The following is a 19843-nucleotide window of genomic DNA, read 5'->3' as shown; positions in this document are numbered from 1 at the left end:
GTGCTGGGATGTCGTTAAAAATTCATTCATGAAATTATTTGGATGTATTTTTGTTCTCAGGCGTAGCCAAAAGGGGCCAATGGGGGCAATGCCCCTCCCCCCGCCAATCACACATCTAATGGAAAAATGTAGCCGGGTTTCCTCTAAGACTGTATGTCAGAAATACCAAATATTTTGACATCCAATAGCCGATGATTATTAAATTAATGTGTTCTAGTGGTGTCCTTAAACAAAGCTTGAGGGTATTAAGCTTTTGGTTTTTTTTAGAGGGGGCCTGTATAATCTTTACACGTGACAATAAATATGAATATGTTGGTTATTATGCAGTAATTGTGAGACTGGCGTTTCAAGTGAATGTATATTAAAGCTGCAATCTCGGGGTTGTTATGTATAGTATTTACCCATTTAGAATAGACCATCGATAGTAATTTCTTACTGTCGACAGCGTGCGGCTATACTCGTTATACACCACCCTCAAACATGTATTATTCTCCTCTAGGAAACCGCTAAGCGGGCCACCGTTTCATGGATTTTGTCTACATCAGCGAGTGTTTATGATTTGTTATACAAAAATGTAAATTTAGATTAATTTTAATAGGATTCCTAATTTAGGTGTTTGCTCAATTTGTTGAGCTTAGACTATTGTAATAATAATTTGTTTTAAAACAAACATTTAAGGGTCACCGTAGGTCAAGGAACCCTTGTGACACCCCTTTGGATCCGCCTGGTCACTGGTAAAGCGCTCGCCTGATGGTAATTTTGACATATAGTCTTAGAGAAGAAACCAGCTACATTTTTGTTATTAGTAGCAAGGGATATTTTATGTGCACCATAACACAGAGAGGATAACACATACCACGGCCTGTGATATACCAGTTGTGGTGCACCAGCTGAAAAGAGAAATAGCCCAAATGGGCCCACCGACGGGGATCGATCCCAGAGTCACCGCGCAGCAAGCGAACGTTTTACCACTGGGCTATGTCCCGTACCTCAAGAAGAGGGAAGCGAGACTATAATTATAGCTTTAACAAACACTTCTCTTTTTTTTCATTCAGGTTGCGATTGGAATTTCAGTGGCAATTGCTGTGGTGCTGGGTCTCGTGATTTTGATCATTGTTTTGGTGAGACGTCTCATACGGAATAACAGGCTACACAGCGCCAAGGACGGTAAAAACAAGTCAAAGGGTCGTCACCCCCTGAACCGCGCGGAGACCATCCCTTTAACGGAGAGTGTTCGGCTCGTGGATAATCCCACTTACATGTGTCAGACCCCTGTCCCCAGCGACTCGACATCGGGTGAGTGCTCTTTTTTCTTCTTCTTTTTTTTTTTTTTTTTTTTTTTTTTTTTTTTTTTTATCCCACTGTCCCCTTTCCTTTCTCTCCTTTGAATTCCATCTCATTTCTTCTCGATCTGGCAACTCCTCCATCTTTCAACTTCTTTCGCTGTCCACCTCCACATCCCAGTCCTTGTCTCTCCAACAGCGACAGGTGCTTGTCTCTTGTGGCTATCTGTGCCACAAACCTGCCATTCCCCATCAGCTTTTAGCTGTGGGCTTAGTCTGACCACTTCGGGGAGTGTTCAGTAGTTACTTCTGGCATTGTTAAGAGGCACTTATAACCACCTACTATGCACCCCTACTACCGGCGGTCGTTAGTTAGTGACGTGGGTCAGACCAGCTTTATTAGCGGCAGAGGACGAGGATGCCAGGTGGGTGCAGGGAAATACACAGAATTTGAGACAGGTAAGCGATGGTGTGGACAGCTCAAAAGACAAGAGTCGGAGGAAGCTGACAGAAAGGGTCGAAACAGATCGAAATCGTGGGAGAAATTGGAAAGCTTTTTATATTAAGATAATAAGAATGATAGGCAGAAGGCGATAGATGAGAAAGATGAATGAATGTGTGAGCCAGCTTTGTTGGTGTTGGTTGTTTAGGCTTTTTTGTGTGTTTTTGTTGTGGGATTGTTTTTTGTGGGGGGGTTTTTTTTGGGGGGGGGGATTGTTTGGGGGGGTTGGGGGTAGATTTTTTAGTTGTGTTTTTTATTATGTTTCTTGCAGTTGTTTAACTAATGAGTTAAATAGAGAATACTACACACGAGTGGCCGTTGGATACTATTTATCTATGGCTAGGCTCTGAATACGAACTGACAGGACAAAGTTGGCCAACGTTCTGCTGTCACGACTTCTACGACTGTCCAATTGCTAGTCTGAGCGCTCTTATAACTCGATTTTCCTACGACCAATTAGTCATTAATCTGAGCGCACCCGTCGTAAGTCGGGAGTTGAGGAAATAGCAATACAGCCATCGAGTTGGCCAACTCTGTCTCGACAGTTGACAGTCTGACCCTAGCATAACGGACACGAATGTAGTATTCTATTTCTTACTTATCCTGAAGAAAACAAGTTTTAAAAACGGCCCTAGCGCTCATAGTTAACTTGTGCGGCACAGACCAATCAATTTCAGGTTAACTTGTACATCACAGAGTGATCGATTCGATCGTGCTTTTGGTTTTTTCATTGGAAGATATGGTACTGGTAACCTAGGAGCAGCCAGACATGTCTTTAAAATGTTATCACACGTATTTGTGTTAACAAGTATGTGTTATCCAAAAATATATATATGTGTTCTCACCAACGGGTGTGTAAGAAAGGTTGATATGTATTGTGGTTAATTAATTCACTCTTGTCTGTGGAAAATTGCATATAACAGTTAACCTGAAAAATTAATGAAAACCAAAATATATATTGCGGATATTCACTGTCAGAACGTTCTGTCAAATATTTGAATGTTCTTACTGGTGTTGTTAAATATTACATTTATCTTTTCTTTATTTCCAGCCATCCTGAACATCAAACCAGAACACATCACACTTTTACGAGTTCTGGGTGAGGGTGCGTTCGGTCGAGTTCACCTGGGCACGTGCTTGGATCTGGAAAAACCGGAGACGGAAACCATGGTGGCCATCAAGACATTAAAATACTCGACGGACGATTCGTCCAAAATCGACTTCGAAAGAGAGGCTGAGCTGCTCTCGAGCCTGCAGCATCCGCACATAATCACTTTCCATGGCGTGTGCACGAGACAGGGGGAGCGCATGATGATCTTTGAGTACATGGAGAATGGTGATCTCAACAGCTATTTGAGGTATTCTGTTTTAAGTGCTCATGTACAACACGGTAACACCGGAAAGAGCCGCGTAAGCGGTGCATAATATGTCCTCTGCCGACCTCAGTGGTGTCGTGGACAAAAGGCTAGTAGGTACTGGGTTCGCAGCCCGGTAGCGGCTCCTACCCAGAGCGAGATTTAACAACTCACTGTATGGGTGTTAGTGTTAGTCCCCTTTCGGATGGTATTATAGGTTTTGTCTGCGCCCTTCTGTCTGCCTGTATGTATATATGTCCGTCTGTCCCACATATAGTTTTCCGCATTGTTTATTTTTCACAATGTTTCGAGATACTAAGCTATAAATTTGTGTAAAGCTTTATCATGTTCTATTAGGGGCCTACAGATTAAATTTGACTTCCATGGGCCATGGCAATTTACCCAGTACCTTGAAATTAGGAGATATGAACATTTCCAGACTTTGTTTTCGTAATCCCTGAAGATATTGATATGAAATCTTGTATATATAGCTTTATCATGTACAGGTCACGTGTACCCATTTTACACAGAGTTATGGCCCTTGAACTTAGGAGATACGAACATTTGTTGGGCCCATTATTGGACGTATATTACTTCAGCAGTACTCTCTCAGAATGCTTGTTTAAACTAAAAAGGGAACTTTTCGTACTATCCAGGGATGCAGATGCCCCTTTGTACCCCGACTAGATACGACCCTGATTATACGGAGATGCTTCAAGCCATACTATAGCGTAGACGTGGCCCGGCGTCAGCGGCGCATCATTTGAAGGCAAATGGCCTTTGTACCCCGACTAGATACGACCCTGATTATACGTAGATGCTTCAAGCCATACTATAGCAGTAGTATAGGGGCCTGTATGGTGCCATGATTGACCTACTTTCCCGTGATCACGTGACCTTGGTAGGAGACAATGGGCTTTTGTGTAGGAAACAATGGCCTTTGTATAGGGGGGTGCAGGTGTCTGACCTTGGTAGGAAACAATGGCTTTTGTGTAGGAGACAATGACACAATGGTCTTTGTGTAGCAAACAATGACACAATGGCTTTTTTGTGTAGGAAACAATGACCTTTGTATAGGGGGGTGCAGGTGTCTGGTCTCGGTAGGAAACAATGGCTTTTGTGTAGGAGACAATGGCACAATGGCCTTTGTGTAGGAAACAATGGTCTTTGTGTAGGAGACAATGACCTGGGTACAGGTGTGCGATCATGGTGTATTCAATTCAATGTATTGCATATTACCAAACAAACTGGTGTCAGCAAACAAATAAAAGCAAAGAAACAACAACAATTAATAATAACAATATGTACAGGCCAGGTGTAAGTCTGACGTTGGTTTTGGCTTCATTGTATAACGTCTACTGTGTTGGTGTATTTTTGTATTCACAGTGGACATAGACGTGAATGTTTTGTCACAGTGTTTTATTCTAGACACCCAAAATAATAGCCGTTAAAAGATTTCTCGTGGGGAAGGACTGTAACTGTTTGCTGACTGTTTGGTTTAAAGTGAGTCTTTCATGTCGCCAGACAAAATGCGTGTGTGATGATTTTCATTCATTTGTATTTCTTTAGCACATTGTCGACGTTTTCTTTGTTGCCGTCATTCAGCCATTCATTCAGCCATTCATTAATTCGCTTTATAATAGAGGAGTACTTTATCAGACCTCTTCATCAGCCCTCATACAAAGGCATTTTATTACGCCTCTCCGAGTGTTTATGAAACCAGGTGAACTGCAAAAGACATACCGACGCGTGCCCGTCTTAAGTAGCAGAATAAATTTGTTATGGTTTGCACACTGACCGTCAAAGTTTGTTTGTGTTTAGCGACATCACTAGAGGACATTGATTTATGAATCATCGGTTATTGGATGAAAAACATAATTTTGACAGTTTTAGAGAGGAAACCCGCTACATTTTTTCCATGAGTAGCAAGTGATCTTTTATATACACAATCTCATACCCCTTATGGGGCCAGTATTTCATAATTAAATACAAACTTTTGTGTGTGTGTGCGTGCGTGCGTGTGTGTGTGTGTGTGTGTGTGTGTGTGTGTGTGTGTATGTGTGTGTGAAACACTCCCAGCCCATTGCTATGGAGAAAGAACGCGTGACTGCAACACAGCTTTTTTTAGTTATGTCCTGAGTCCATGAGTGTGTCTCTGGACGTGTCCCTATGGTAGTGACACTGGTAAAGGGTAATATGTTGGTAACGATGTTTTTTTGGGAGCTCGCACGATGAGATTTGTGCCTGGGAGGAGGGGCACTGGTCATACGTATCACACACATTCAAACATTCCTGTACCATATCTTTATGCGTCATAAGGTATATATGTAAAATAGTTTTGGAAAACTCGTCATTTGAGGTAGAACCTTCAGAGGAGCAACATGTCAGACCAGTACAAGTTATATGTACCCGACGTGGATAAGTGGACCCGTTTCTATAAACTGCAGGCAGAAGGTAAACTTCAACCTCATTTTCCAGTGCAACGTGGTGGAAAAAGTCAGATGATGTACAGTGTAGATCGATGTCTAGAACTGGATGACCCTACATGGAAAAAAGAAAAAGAGGAACAGAACAAGCCTCCGACACCCAAAGTCGTCATGGTGTCCCCAACACAACAGGTGGTAGAGCAAGCCAAGGCCGATCTGAAACGGAAACAACAACAACAACAACAACAACAAAGTGGTACGGGCTGGAAAGCCCCGAAACTGCAGAAGCATTTCTAAATAAACTATAAAAGGAACTATGTGGGTCAGATATGGTCATTTCATTTAGAGTCGTCATGCAGAGCACATGTTCAGAATGTGGTTTCACATTCTCTCGGAGAGACGCCATGTTAAGACATTTTCAACAAAAACATGCTAAAGGTCTACCACCACCACCACCACCACCACCACCACCACAGCAGCCACCACCACCACCACAGCAGCCACCACCACCACAGCAGCCACCACCACAGCAGCCGCCACTACCACCACCACCACCACCACAGCAGCAGCCACCACCACCACCACCACCACAGCAGCCACCACCACCACAGCAGCCGCCACCACCACAGCAGCAGCATCCCCTAAGATTGCTACATCCCTTCACCATGATCGTGTCGGGACCCACGTCGTGTGGAAAGACATTTTTGTTGTACAAACTGCTGAGGGATGGTAAAATCCAGCCGCCTCCTCAGCGCATCATCTGGCTTTACAAACGATGGCAACCTCTCTATGATACGATCAAAATGGTTGCTCGAGTGAAATTTGTTCACGGCATACCCGAGAATTTGGAAAAGGATCATTATTTGGATCCCAGAGTCAGAAATCTCATCGTGTTGGACGACCTGATGTCTACAGCTGGAAAAGATTCTCGTATCACCGACCTGTTCACAGAAGGAAGTCATAACAGAAACCTCTCTGTGATTGCCATCAACCAGAACCTCTATAACAGCAAAGACCCGACACAGAGAAGAAACTGTCATTACCTGGCACTGTTCAACAACCCCATCGACAAGCAGCAAGTCCTAACCTTGGCACGGCAGATGTATCCGGAAAATACTGGTCATTTCATGCAACGGTTTGAGGAAGCTACCCACAGGCCCTACGGACATCTCTGGTGGACTTGAAACCGACCACGCCCGAACATTGGCGCCTTCGACCTAATGGTTTAGAGACGGGGCCGTCCGAATGGTATAAAAGCACGAGCGTAACGGCGAATGTCTCAGAAGAGTTTCAACCACCGTCGGAGAAAGAGCTCTACGTGCAAATCATGCAAAGAAACGCATTCAAGAGAAAACTACCAGGCATACCCGCCTACGAAAGTGACGACGACGAAGAAGAAGATGAGGTAGAGCCCTATCTGAAAAAGGTCAAGAGGATGCAGTCTTGCGATACGTGCGGTCTGGTCTTTAAAGACGGGAGTGACTTGCAGCGACACGTGAAAACGTGCGAGGAGGGAAATGAAGAGCCGTCGTCCGATCTGGAAAACGAAGGCGTACGTCTGATGATCGAGCGTGAATTCGACATCAATCGTGACTATTTCGAAAGCAAGAGGAAACGCTACGAAGAAAAAAACATGTCCCAAGATGCCATCGAAAGAAACATGAAGACACTGCAATGGAAGTTATTTAAAGACACGTACTCTCGCTTTCTGACGTATATGCATTACTTTGACAAAGGCCCCAACACGAGAAAAATTCTACAGTTTGTGAATCCAGACAGAGATCTCAGACCTCAGATTCGTTCTAAATTAAATCAGTATCGTTCATGGATTGGCGAATATTTGGACGAACAAGACGACGACGATACCGACGATGAGGAGGACGACGAAGATGAACAGAAATGAACACTCATATTATTCACGTGTCACCCTTAAGGCCTCTCGATGTAACCCAATGTGTGTCCATTGCATGTGTAGTTGTCTATAGTGATTGTAATTTAGAAATAAAAAATGAAAAACCAAACCATTGCGGGTTTTTTTTGTTTTTTACTCTATGACTAGATTTGTGATTGGATATTTCTACCCCGCTACTTTATAGTAGCAAGAGCTGTATGTACAGGACAGCACATACCACTGCCTTTGATATACCAGACATAATGCACTGGTTGGCTATAGACTATTTGGCCATCGATGGGGATCGATGCTAGATCGATCACTGTATTTACCCATTTGGTAATTAAAAAGCCCTGTACGAAGGCTAATACTCTAGAGAAATTTTCTGTTTAAAAATGCAGCTATTTCCCTTTGGTTAACGCGTACTACTTGTTAAACCCATGGCGGCGCGCGTGTCGCCGACTTACACTAATGGATTAATCACGTGTGACATCTCTCTCTCCCTCTCTTCCTCTCTCCCTCTCTCCCTCCCCCTCTCTCTCTCTCTCTCTCTCTCTCTCTCCCTCCATTCTCCCCTCCCTCCCTCTCCTCTCTCTCTCTCTCTCTCTCTCTCTCTCTCTCTCTCTCTCTCTCTCTCTCTCTCTCTCTCTCTCTCTCTCTCTCTCTCTCTCTCTCTCTCTCTCTCTCTCTCTCTCTCTCTCTCTCTCTCTCTCTCTCCCCTCCCTCCCTCTCCCTCCCTCTCCCTCTCCCTCCTCTCTTCCTCTCTCTCTCTCTCTCTCTCTCTCTCTCTCTCTCTCTCTCTCTCTCTCTCTCTCTCTCTCTCTCTCTCTCTCTCTCAACCATTGCGTTTGTTTTTTGTGTATTCTACTCTATAACTAGATTTGTGATTTAATATTTCTGCCGCTACTTTATAGTATCAAGAGTTGTGTGTACAGGACAGCACATACCACGGCCTTTGATATACCAGACATAATACACTGGTTGTCTATAAAGGCTTGTAGTCTTGGGAAATACTCGTGTCTAAAATGTAGTTAAAAGAGCATAGGTTAGGTTGGAGCGTTGAGTTGCAGTCACGCGTTCTTTCTTTATAGGAATGGGCTGTAGTGTTTCACACACACACACACACACGCACGCACGCACACACACGCACGCACGCACGCTCGCACGCACGCATGCACAAAACGTTTGTGTTTAATTATGAAATACTGGCCCCATAAGGGGTATGAGATTGTGTATATAAAAGATCACTTGCTACTCATGGAAAAAATGTAGCGGGTTTCCTCTCTAAAACTGTCAAAATTATGTTTTTCATCCAATAACCGATGATTCATAAATCAATGTCCTCTAGTGATGTCGCTAAACACAAACAAACTTTGACGGTCAGTGTGCATACCATAACAAATTTATTCTGCTACTTAAGACGGGCACGCGTCGGTATGTCTTTTGCAGTTCACCTGGTTTCATAAACACTCGGAGAGGCGTAATAAAATGCCTTTGTATGAGGGCTGATGAAGAGGTCTGATAAAGTACTCCTCTATTATAAAGCGAATTAATGAATGGCTGAATGAATGGCTGAATGACGGCAACAAAGAAAACGTCGACAATGTGCTAAAGAAATACAAATGAATGAAAATCATCACACACGCATTTTGTCTGGCGACATGAAAGCCTCACTTTAAACCACAGTCAGCAAACAGTTACAGTCCTTCCCCACGAGAAATCTTTTAACGGCTATTATTTTGGGTGTCTAGAATAAAACACTGTGACAAAACATTCACGTCTATGTCCACTGTGAATACAAAAATACAACAACACAGTAGACGTTATACAATGAAGCCAAAACCAACGTCAGACTTACACCTGGCCTGTACATATTGTTATTATTAATTGTTGTTGTTTCTTTGCTTTTATTTGTTTGCTGACACCAGTTTGTTTGGTAATATGCAATACATTGAATTGAATACACCATGATCGCACACCTGTACCCAGGTCATTGTCTCCTACACAAAGACCATTGTTTCTTACACAAAGGCCATTGTGCCATTGTCTCCTACACAAAAGCCATTGTTTCCTACCGAGACCAGACACCTGCACCCCCCTATACAAAGGCCATTGTTTCCTACACAAAAGCCCATTGTCTCCTACCAAGGTCACGTGATCACGGGAAAGTAGGTCAATCATGGCACCATACAGGCCCCTATACTACTTATAACGTAGACGTGGCCCGGCGTCAGCGGCGCATCATTTGAAGGCAAATGGCCCTTTGTACCCCGACTAGATACGACCCTGATTATACGTAGATGCTTCAAGCCATACTATAGCGTAGACGTGGCCCGGCGTCAGCGGCGCATCATTTGAAGGCAAATGGCCCTTTGTACCCCGACTAGATACGACCCTGATTATACGTAGATGCTTCATGCCCCATATATAGCGTAGACGTGGCCCGGCGTCAGCGGCGCATCATTTGAAGGCAAATGGCCCTTTGTACCCCGACTAGATACGACCCTGATTATGCGTAGATGCTTCAAGCAATACTATAGCGTAGACGTGGCCCGGGGTCAGCGGCGCATCATTTGAAGGCAAATGGCCCTTTGTACCCCGACTAGATACGACCCTGATTATACGTAGATGCTTCAAGCCATACTATAGCGTAGACGTGGCCCGGCGTCAGCGGCGCATCATTTGAAGGCAAATGGCCTTTGTGCCCCGACTAGATACGACCCTGATTATACGAAGTTGCTTCATGCCATACTATAGCGTAGACGTGGCCCGGCGTCAGCGGCGCATCATTTGAAGGCAAATGGCCCTTTGTACCTCGACTAGATACGACCCTGATTATACGTAGATGCTTCAAGCCATACTATAGCGTAGACGTGGCCCGGCGTCAGCGGCGCATCATTTGAAGGCAAATGGCCCTTTGTGCCCCGACTAGATACGACCCTGATTATACGAAGTTGCTTCATGCCATACTATAGCGTAGACGTGGCCCGGCGTCAGCGGCGCATCATTTGAAGGCAAATGGCCCTTTGTACCCCGACTAGATACGACCCTGATTATACGTAGATGCTTCAAGCCATACTATAGCGTAGACGTGGCCCGGCGTCAGCGGCGCATCATTTGAAGGCAAATGGCCCTTTGTACCCCGACTAGATACGACCCTGATTATACGTAGATGCTTCATGCCATACTATAGCGTAGACGTGGCCCGGCGTCAGCGGCGCATCATTTGAAGGCAAATGGCCCTTTGTGCCCCGACTAGATACGACCCTGATTATACGAAGTTGCTTCATGCCATACTATAGCGTAGACGTGGCCCGGCGTCAGCGGCGCATCATTTGAAGGCAAATGTCTACTTTAAAGGGACTGACCCGAGTTTTTGTTTCATTGTAACATGTTTCAGACTAACAGAACCTTTTATTTCTTCTCTTTTTCTTTTTTTTATGACGAAAATTACATATTAAATACATTCCCTTGTTTATAATACGAGTGTCTGTATAATTAATGTATCAGTTGAAGTCTTAATGCTTATAGGGTGTATACTACATAATCAAATCCCATAGACGACAATAGTAACACATGTGGCTAAAACTCCTACCTGCAGCGTATCAATCGACATAAACGCCACGGATATAAATACTACCACCCCTCACACTTAAAGTGAATCAGAAAAAATTGGGGGTGAAGCTGCTGGTTTCTGAGATAACGGGTAGCGTCTATGACTACCCTAGTTCCGCACAAAATTCGAGTACTTTTTTTTTACAGGTACCCCATACATGTTTCAAGCACAAGGCTACTTGACACATTGGTACTAGATGAAATAAATTTGCATATTTTTTTTACCCATTTATAACAAATCACAGGACTTGTGGTGTTCACTTCTCTATCAAAAGTTGGGTGCACCTTGAACTTTGACACAGCCGGAAGTTATTTGGTTTAGTACTACCTATAGGAGCCTAAACTGACTTTGCCTCCCAATAATTTCGGACTTGATTTCCGTTCTCACAGGCATTACTTTATCCGTGTTTAGTGGCGGGAAGTAGCCCAGTGGTAAAGCGCTCACTCGATGCAGTCGGTCTGGGATCGATCCCCGTCGGTGGGCCCATTGGGTTATTTCTCGTTCAAGCCAGTGCACCACGACTGGTATATCAAAGGTCGTGGTATGTACTACCCTGTCTGTGAGATGGTGCATATAAAAGATCCCTTGCTGCTAATCGAAAAGAGTATCCCATGAAGTGGCGACAGCGGGTTTCCTCTCTCAATCTGTGTGGTCCTTAAAGGAGACCGGACACCAAAAGACATGTAATGTGTAATGGATTAAGTTAGCGTCAAAGACCGCATTACTCTAACGCCTGGCTCGCTGCGAGGCACCGGTCAGCTGCGCGTCTTAGGTTTGGGGTAAAAACAGAACTGGGCGGGATTATGCATAGATCTGAACGAAAGCGAGGCAATACGTCATCGGTGAGAGTTACCAAGCAATACCGGTACACGTGTTGATTCTTTGGTTGTGCCTTTTAGTCGTCTTTAGTTTTTTTGTCTCCAGGTTTATCGGAAATTTAATTTACAAGATAATTAGTGTCATTATATACTGTCGACGTAATTATATGATGGTTAACTGCGCAGTGTTTAACTGCAACAGTAACAGCAATGCATCCCAAGAAACGGCCAACATCATGGTTTCGATTTCCAAAAAAAACGAAAGTTGTTTTGAAACATGGACGCATTATTGTCGTCGAATGGGCTTTACACCAACTAAATACAGCAGGTTATGGTGCATTTACAATGTGAAAATTAAAACAAGTATGTACTTAAGATATACATTAAATAAAGGTATTGCAATTTGTTCACATACGAATATTTAAACTTCACATTAAATTTTATTTACCTATAATTACCAAATTAATTTTCACCGACAGCCCATAACGACTCCATACTAACGTCTCTTGATCTAGTTGGTTTGTTAACCTCATAATAAAACACCTTCAAAACGTGAATTATTACGTTAGTTAACAATGTTTATCGTCAGTTCAGTATATTGTCATTAAAATTAAAATGCTAACACTTTGGCAGGAACAACATATGTACTCTGGCCAGAAGGAATGATGGTTAAATAATTTTAAAGCTAGTGTCGATTATTAAAGCATAATAAAATTGTACTTTACAATGCTTTCTGTATGTCATATTAAAAATACTCTACACCAAATAATTATTTTAATACCTACCCTGGGTTTCTGCCAGAGGGTGCGGAGGGTAAACTTATATGTATGTACTAAACAAATCTCAGAAATTAATATATATATATATATAATGTTTGATTTTTTCGATAGATTATAGTAACATAATTGATTATTAAAATTTATAAAAATGCATGAAATAAAATGTTCAATAAAAAAAACATTTCAAACCTATAACCACCCAATATACTCCTTTGAATATATTTAGTTTTTACAGGCCCGTAGGAACAACTTTGGGGGGGGGGGGGCGGGGGGGGGGATTACTGACAGACTGGGTATAAACTCTACATCAGATTTTGGTTACAATGGCAAAAATTAATGAGATAAAGAAAAGCTCACAAGTGGGGGGCACCCCTCCACCCCACCCCACCCCCACCCATCCCCCAGTTCCTACGGGCCTGTTTTATTACGTACCCTCAAATTATTTTCTGGCAGAAAACCTGGTACCTTTGGTAGAGGTTGAAACAATTGGTCGTCTAATTTTTTACTGTTGCCATAAAATAATATAATTAATCACTTTTGGCATCTAGCAATTTAAAGCAAAATTAACAATAGTTACCACATGGAATAAGCATCATATATTATTTTGTTTTACCAGTAATATATTTGATCTGTAATATATTTTCATCAGGACTTCTTTCTTCCTCCATGAATGATTAAAGAAAATAACACTGGATATATTGTAATTATGTTTATTTTATTCCAATATATAACAAATGTGTTTTATGTCAGTATGTGGAGCAAACTACCTGAAACAGTTGGTTTGAAATCATGATTACAAAATCATAAAGATAAAAGGAAGTGTGGGGGGTGGGGGGAGGGAGAAATACAGTCTCTAGTGAGGGATACAAACTAGATTTTTTATCTTTATATCGTCTTTATTTATGCAAAGTAGTGAAAATTTAAAACATACATTTTCTTCCTAGAGTGTGTGATAGAGAACAAGCCCCTAGGCCCGCTCCTCCCCAGTTCCTATGGGCCTGTTGTATTTTATATTAATAAATGCAAAAACTACATAATAATATTGTCGATAAGACATATTAGTTGTAAAGTGATTGTCAGTATGTGGCAACAGTATATTTTCCAACATTCTGTGTTTCTGTACCCGGCTGTGGACAGTTTCGGCAGACTGGTAACACATTTTCTTAATAATTAAAAATACACGGTTTAACCAAATACATTAAAACTTGGAGGGTAACTAGTTAAGAGAACAAAGTTTTTTGTTAAATTATTATATCTTGCTTTGGTGAGGAGGGGATTTGCGAAATCGGCCTCTGGAATATCCACTGACGTGTTATATTTACATCTATGCTGAACAAGATTTATGATGAAATATTATTACATTTTGTGTGCTTTTCTTCTAATTAGGTCCATTTGCTTCCTCGTCTTCGTCGGCAGTTGATTCATCAAAATGTTCGTCTAAGACAACATTTCCAGGATTAGGGACAAAGTCTCTGATAAGTGGTTCAAACTGATACGGTTTGATGCCATTAGCACAAGCTGGACACAATTCTTCGTCACTCGAATCGCTAAGTTCGTCCATGCTGCTTGGTAGTTTCTTCAGTTTTCCTCTCATCGATGACGTCACGGGTCTAGCTCATCAATTGTCGACAGTTTCCGGCAAACATCGGAGATCGGCGAAAAAAAACCCAACCAAGACTGGCACGCTTAACTTAGTCAATAAGGGGAGCGCGGTAGTTGCGTGTTGTGGTTTATGACGGCAAACAATTCATTACGCCGTATATATGATTTGGTGTCCGGTCTCCTTTAACCATATGTCTGACGCCATATAACCGTAAATAAAATGTGTTGAGTGCGTCGTTAAATAAAACTTTTTTCTTTCTTTTTTTATCCGCCATTAAGACTCACACGCAATTAATATTAAAGCGCGGTGAACGCCATTTTGTTTTGTAAATTCGTCCTTACAGTCTAGCAGCACCATAACAAATCTACAGCTGACGTGTCTCTTTTCAGAGCCCATGGTCCCGACGCGGGCCTCGTGCCTAACCTGGAACAGACTGGGGAGCGCCTGTCGTTTGTGCAGCTTCTGAGCATCTGTAGCCAGATCGCCATGGGGATGGACTACTTGGCTACCCAGCACTTCGTCCATCGAGATCTCGCCACCAGGAACTGTCTCGTCGGAAAAGACATGGTTGTCAAAATCGGAGACTTTGGGATGTCGCGGGACATCTACAGCACAGATTATTATAAGGTTACGATGCTGTGGGGAAGGAAAGAAATATTTGTTTAAGGACGCTTCAGGGCCTCGTTTTACAAAACAATCTTAGCGCTAAGATCACCTTAACTGCATAAGGTAGCTAAGTACTTACGGTATCTCGGGGCTAACTTCGTTTCGTAAAACGGCGCCCTGGGCGATCTTAGCCCTAAGAGACAGAGACATATAGACAGACACACCCACACCCTCACCCACACCACACACACACACACACACACACACACACACAGAGAGAGAGAGAGAGAGAGAGAGAGAGAGAGAGAGAGAGAGAGAGAGAGAGACTAACTATACAGCGAAGCACATGGCATGTGTTAGCATACACCCTCACCACCCTGGACCCATACGATTTAGATTTGGAGAAGTGTCAAACTCCTAAGTCGCATTGTGGATTATTTCCATTATTGCCTCTGATGACATTAATTATTTGCAACTTAACCTTGAATTGACCGTCTGCAGACATAATTATGTACATGGATGTAAAACATCAATACATTGCCGACTCACTCGAAGAGATACAACATTAATTGATACCTGATTACCTTTAAAGCCACAGAACACTGGAATGGTCGTACCATTATAGCTACGATGGAGCAAGTAATTTAGATACGGTCTGCGATCGATTTACAAAGTTTCAACTTAACCAAAGCAAAGCAGACCTCTCCCCCCCCCCCCCCCCTCTCTCTCTCTCTCTCTCTCTCTCTCTCTCTCTCTCTCTCTCTCTCTCTCTCTCTCTCTCTCTCTCTCTCTCTCTCTCACAAACACAGGACAGAATGTTTCTGTTTCGTCTTGCAGGTGGGCGGGTCGGCAATGATACCCATCCGATGGATGCCCCCTGAGAGCATCTTGTACAGAACCTTCACGGTGGAGTCGGATGTGTGGAGCTACGGCGTGGTCATGTGGGAGATCTTCACGTACGGCAAACAGCCGTGGTACAGACTGTCAAACACGGAGGTAGGTGTAACAGAGGAACTGTACGGCAAACAGCCGTGGTACAGTTTGTCAAACACGGAGGTAGGTGTAACAGAGGAACTGTACGACAAACAGCCGTGGTACAGACTGTCAAACACGGAGGTAGGTGTAACAGAGGAACTGTACGACAAACAGCCGTGGTACAGACTGTCAAACACGGAGGTAGGTGTAACAGAGGAACTGTACGACAAACAGCCGTGGTACAGTTTGTCAAACACGGAGGTAGGTGTAACAGAGGAACTGTACGACAAACAGCCGTGGTACAGGACTGTCAAACACGGAGGTAGGTGTAACAGAGGAACTGTACGACAAACAGCCATGGTACAGACTGTCAAACACGGAGGTAGGTGTAACAGAGGAACTGTTCACCAGATTGTCTTACTACTTACTACTTGTTTGGACTGGGGGCGTGATCTAGCTCAGTCGGTAGATTGTGCGAATAATTCATTACTATTTAATTATATTTCCATCCCTACAAACTGGCCAAATATTTTTCTTCGAAACCCGGAAATTAATTAATCACCGTTTTTACCCATGTTTAAATGTCATGAGTAGCATAAGCGTACGAGATTTGGGGGTGGGGGGTGGGGTGAGGGGGCAAAACTTCAAATTCGGTCAAAAATTATAGAGATATTTGGGCAAAATTGATACCTTTTCCCCCCATGTATTTCCATCATTCTACTCTCAAAATTAGTGTAAACCATGTAAATATGCACAGTGATTCGTTTGCGACACTATATAGCTGTTTGCTAGTAATGCTAAATTTAATAAATGTTCAGGCATTTTCGTTTAATTCTGGCAAAAGCCAGCCTGGTCCCACCCCCACCCCTACACAAATAGGAGCCCTTTTACCTGTGATAAGCAGCGGTTAATCTGTTTGACGTAGTGGGACTGCTTGCTCTAGAATTCACCAATGACCATGGGATACCGTAATTAAATATTTAATAGCTGTTGATTAAATGGTATGCTTGAGAGTCGTTAAACATTTTCTCTCTCTTGTTAATGTTAGGGGCTGTCGTGGTTAGCCATCGGACATAAGGCTGGTAGGTACTGGGTTCGCAGCCCAATACCAGCTCCCACACAGAGCGAGTGTTACTGACTCAATGGGTAGGTATAAGACCACTACACCCTCTTCTCTCCCACTAACAACTAACAACCAGGGGTTGAATTTTTTTTTTTTTACTACTAACCCAAAGGAATAGTGAATTTCAAAAAACACTATTCCGTCTGTGCTACGTCGCCCTGTACAACATTGCATAACGAACAATTGTTTATATACCAGTCTATGCTGCGTACTAGCTGGAATTACAAACAAACTCACTCCAAACAGTAGTCTCGATCAAAAAGACGTTTATTTTGTACCGGTAAGTGCATGAGAAAAGTCTTAGTAGCGTGAGGATTTGTTCTGCAGAAAAATGTAGCTGAAGAAAAAGCATAAGCGGAATAGTCACAGGCGATTTTCGGTATTCCGTGCTTTATTTTCACTTTCATGACGGAATATTGGAAGAACTGTTTTACTATTCCGTTATAGCGGAATAGCGTAAAATTCTACCCCTGACAACTAACCCACTGTCCTGGACAGACAGCCCAGATAGCTGAGGTGTCTTGCCCAGTACAGCGTGATTGAACCTTAATTGAAATGAAAGAAATGTATGACGAAGATGATGGTCAGGTAGGGGCCAGATTTAGCTCAGTCGGTTGAGTGCTTGCCTGTTGTGTTTACGTCGCAGGATCGAACCACCTCAGTGGATCCATTCAATTGATTGGAGTTTTTCTCGTTCCAATCAGTGCACCACAACTGGTCAAAGGCCGTGGTATGTGCTTCTCTGTCAGTGGGAAATTGCATATAAAAGATCCCTTGCTGTATTGGGAAACATGTAGTGGGTTTTCTCCAATGTATACGAGTCAGAATTACCTAATGTTTGACATCTAATAGCCTATGGTTGATTAATCAATGTGTTCTAGTGGTGTCGTTAAACAAAACAAACAAAGTTTACTAATAGAGTCTGAGACACTAATGTCATGACAACGCCATACAAATTGTATGCGTGTGACGTCATCAGACATTCAGTCTGGATTCTAAAAGTGTTATAAGCACTGGCCCTGCACAGACATCCCAGATAGCTGAGATGTACATGTGTGCACAGGACAGCGTGCTTGAACTATATTGGATTATAAGCACTGGCCCTGCACAGACATCCCAGATAGCTGAGGTGTACATGTGTGCCCAGGACAGCGTGCTTGAACTATATTGGATTATAAGCACTGGCCCTGCACAGACATCCCAGATAGCTGAGGTGTACATGTGTGCACAGGACAGCGTGCTTGAACTATATTGGATTATAAGCACTGGCCCTGCACAGACATCCCAGATAGCTGAGGTGTACATGTGTGCCCAGGACAGCGTGCTTGAACTATATTGGATTATAAGCACTGGCCCTGCACAGACATCCCAGATAGCTGAGGTGTACATGTGTGCACAGGACAGCGTGCTTGAACTATATTGGATTATAAGCACTGGCCCTGCACAGACATCCCAGATAGCTGAGGTGTACATGTGTGCACAGGACAGCGTGCTTGAACTATATTGGATTATAAGCACGGACATGAAATGTATGTAAAAGAAAAAAATCTATTTTCAGGTAATACAGCATGTACAGAACGGTGCCTTGCTGGAGTGCCCGGACGCGTCCACGGACGACGTCTACAAGATGATGTTGGGCTGCTGGGCGAGACACCCGGCCGACAGACTGACCATGAAAGACATTCAGAGACGTCTCAGTAGCTGGTGTTCGTCCCGCCCCATGTATCTCGACATCGTGGCATGATGGACGCAGCCGTTTCAAGGAGAAAAGGACACTGGCCGTTTAAAAGTGTCTGGCCGTAGACAGACGCACGTAATAAAAGGTCGTTGGAATGGTACAGGCTCCGTTGCTGCAAACGGTTAAGTCATTGGCCTTGACGTTAGCAGCAATGGGTTCGCAACCCGATACCAATTGCCACCCAGAGCGAATTTCACTGGCTCTGTTGGGAGATGTAAGATTACTACTCGGACTTGTCTCTCATAAACAACTAAAACATTGGCCCCTTTCGTGGATAGCCCAGATAGTTGATGTCTGTGTCAGCTGGCTTGAACCTTAATTGGATAAAAGCAGGGAAGATAAAAGTACGTGAAATGGGTATTAAATTGACTGTGTTACAAATTCGCAATAGGTATATATGCTTAAATTAAGGCTGCTGGAATGGTGAGGTTTTTATTTTAAGCTGACTGACAAAGCAATATTTGTTATTGGAGACGGTCAGACTATTCCCCACAACGAGCCTGTGAAAGGATATTTATCGCCAAAACCCGATCGCCAAAAAACATCACCAAACGCTTCAAACAAGACGGCATTCGTTGCTCCATTTCGACAAACCAAATCTGCAAATAGTACCGACACATATGTGCTTCTACTCAGGGCAGACAGTCAAGAAATTCAAGAAACGCCAGAACAAAGGTACTTGTTGTCTTGTACTGACTCGTTTCAGCGAGTGCACCACAACTGGTTTATCAAAGGCTGCGGTATGTGCTATCATGTCTGTGGGATGGTGCATATAAAAGATCTCTTGCTACTAATGGAAATAAAATGTAGCGGGTTTCCTCTCTAATACTGTATGTCACAATGACCTAATGTTTGACATTCAATAGCCGATGATTAATTAATTAGTGTGCTCTTGTGGTGTCGTTAAACAAAACAAACGTTTGTTCAGGAGGGCGAGTGAACGCTGAGTTACTCGGTAGACTGGATTTTACGTCTAACGTTGGATGAATGTGATATATATATGATAGCTGATGATGGTACCAGTCAAATTCTTCTGAAGCGTTCGGCCCCGAGAACACGTAAAAGTGTCTGTGGAATGACACCAGATGCTTTAGCCTTATTTACACAATCTGAAATAAGAATCCACTC

General features: G+C 43.1%; 1 protein-coding gene across 1 annotated transcript in view; it reads left to right on the top strand.

Annotated features, from left to right (window-relative positions):
* The window catches only part of LOC121388970 (BDNF/NT-3 growth factors receptor-like), an 88707-nt gene extending 69268 nt beyond the window's left edge, over positions 1–19439 (top strand). The window contains exons 8-12 of the mRNA XM_041520532.1: positions 1029–1296; positions 2837–3143; positions 14663–14900; positions 15717–15875; positions 18536–19439. Coding sequence (XP_041376466.1) covers positions 1029–1296; positions 2837–3143; positions 14663–14900; positions 15717–15875; positions 18536–18721 — 1158 coding nt within the window. The 3' untranslated portion in view covers positions 18722–19439. The remainder of the gene's footprint in view (positions 1–1028; positions 1297–2836; positions 3144–14662; positions 14901–15716; positions 15876–18535) is intronic.
* The last annotated feature ends 404 nt before the right edge of the window (positions 19440–19843 follow it).

Source organism: Gigantopelta aegis, chromosome 2 (genome assembly GCF_016097555.1).
Source record: "Gigantopelta aegis isolate Gae_Host chromosome 2, Gae_host_genome, whole genome shotgun sequence".
NCBI classification, from domain to species: domain Eukaryota; kingdom Metazoa; phylum Mollusca; class Gastropoda; order Neomphalida; family Peltospiridae; genus Gigantopelta; species Gigantopelta aegis.
The sequence above is the reverse complement of the archived record's forward strand: the minus strand, read 5'-3'. Positions and strand labels throughout refer to the sequence as shown.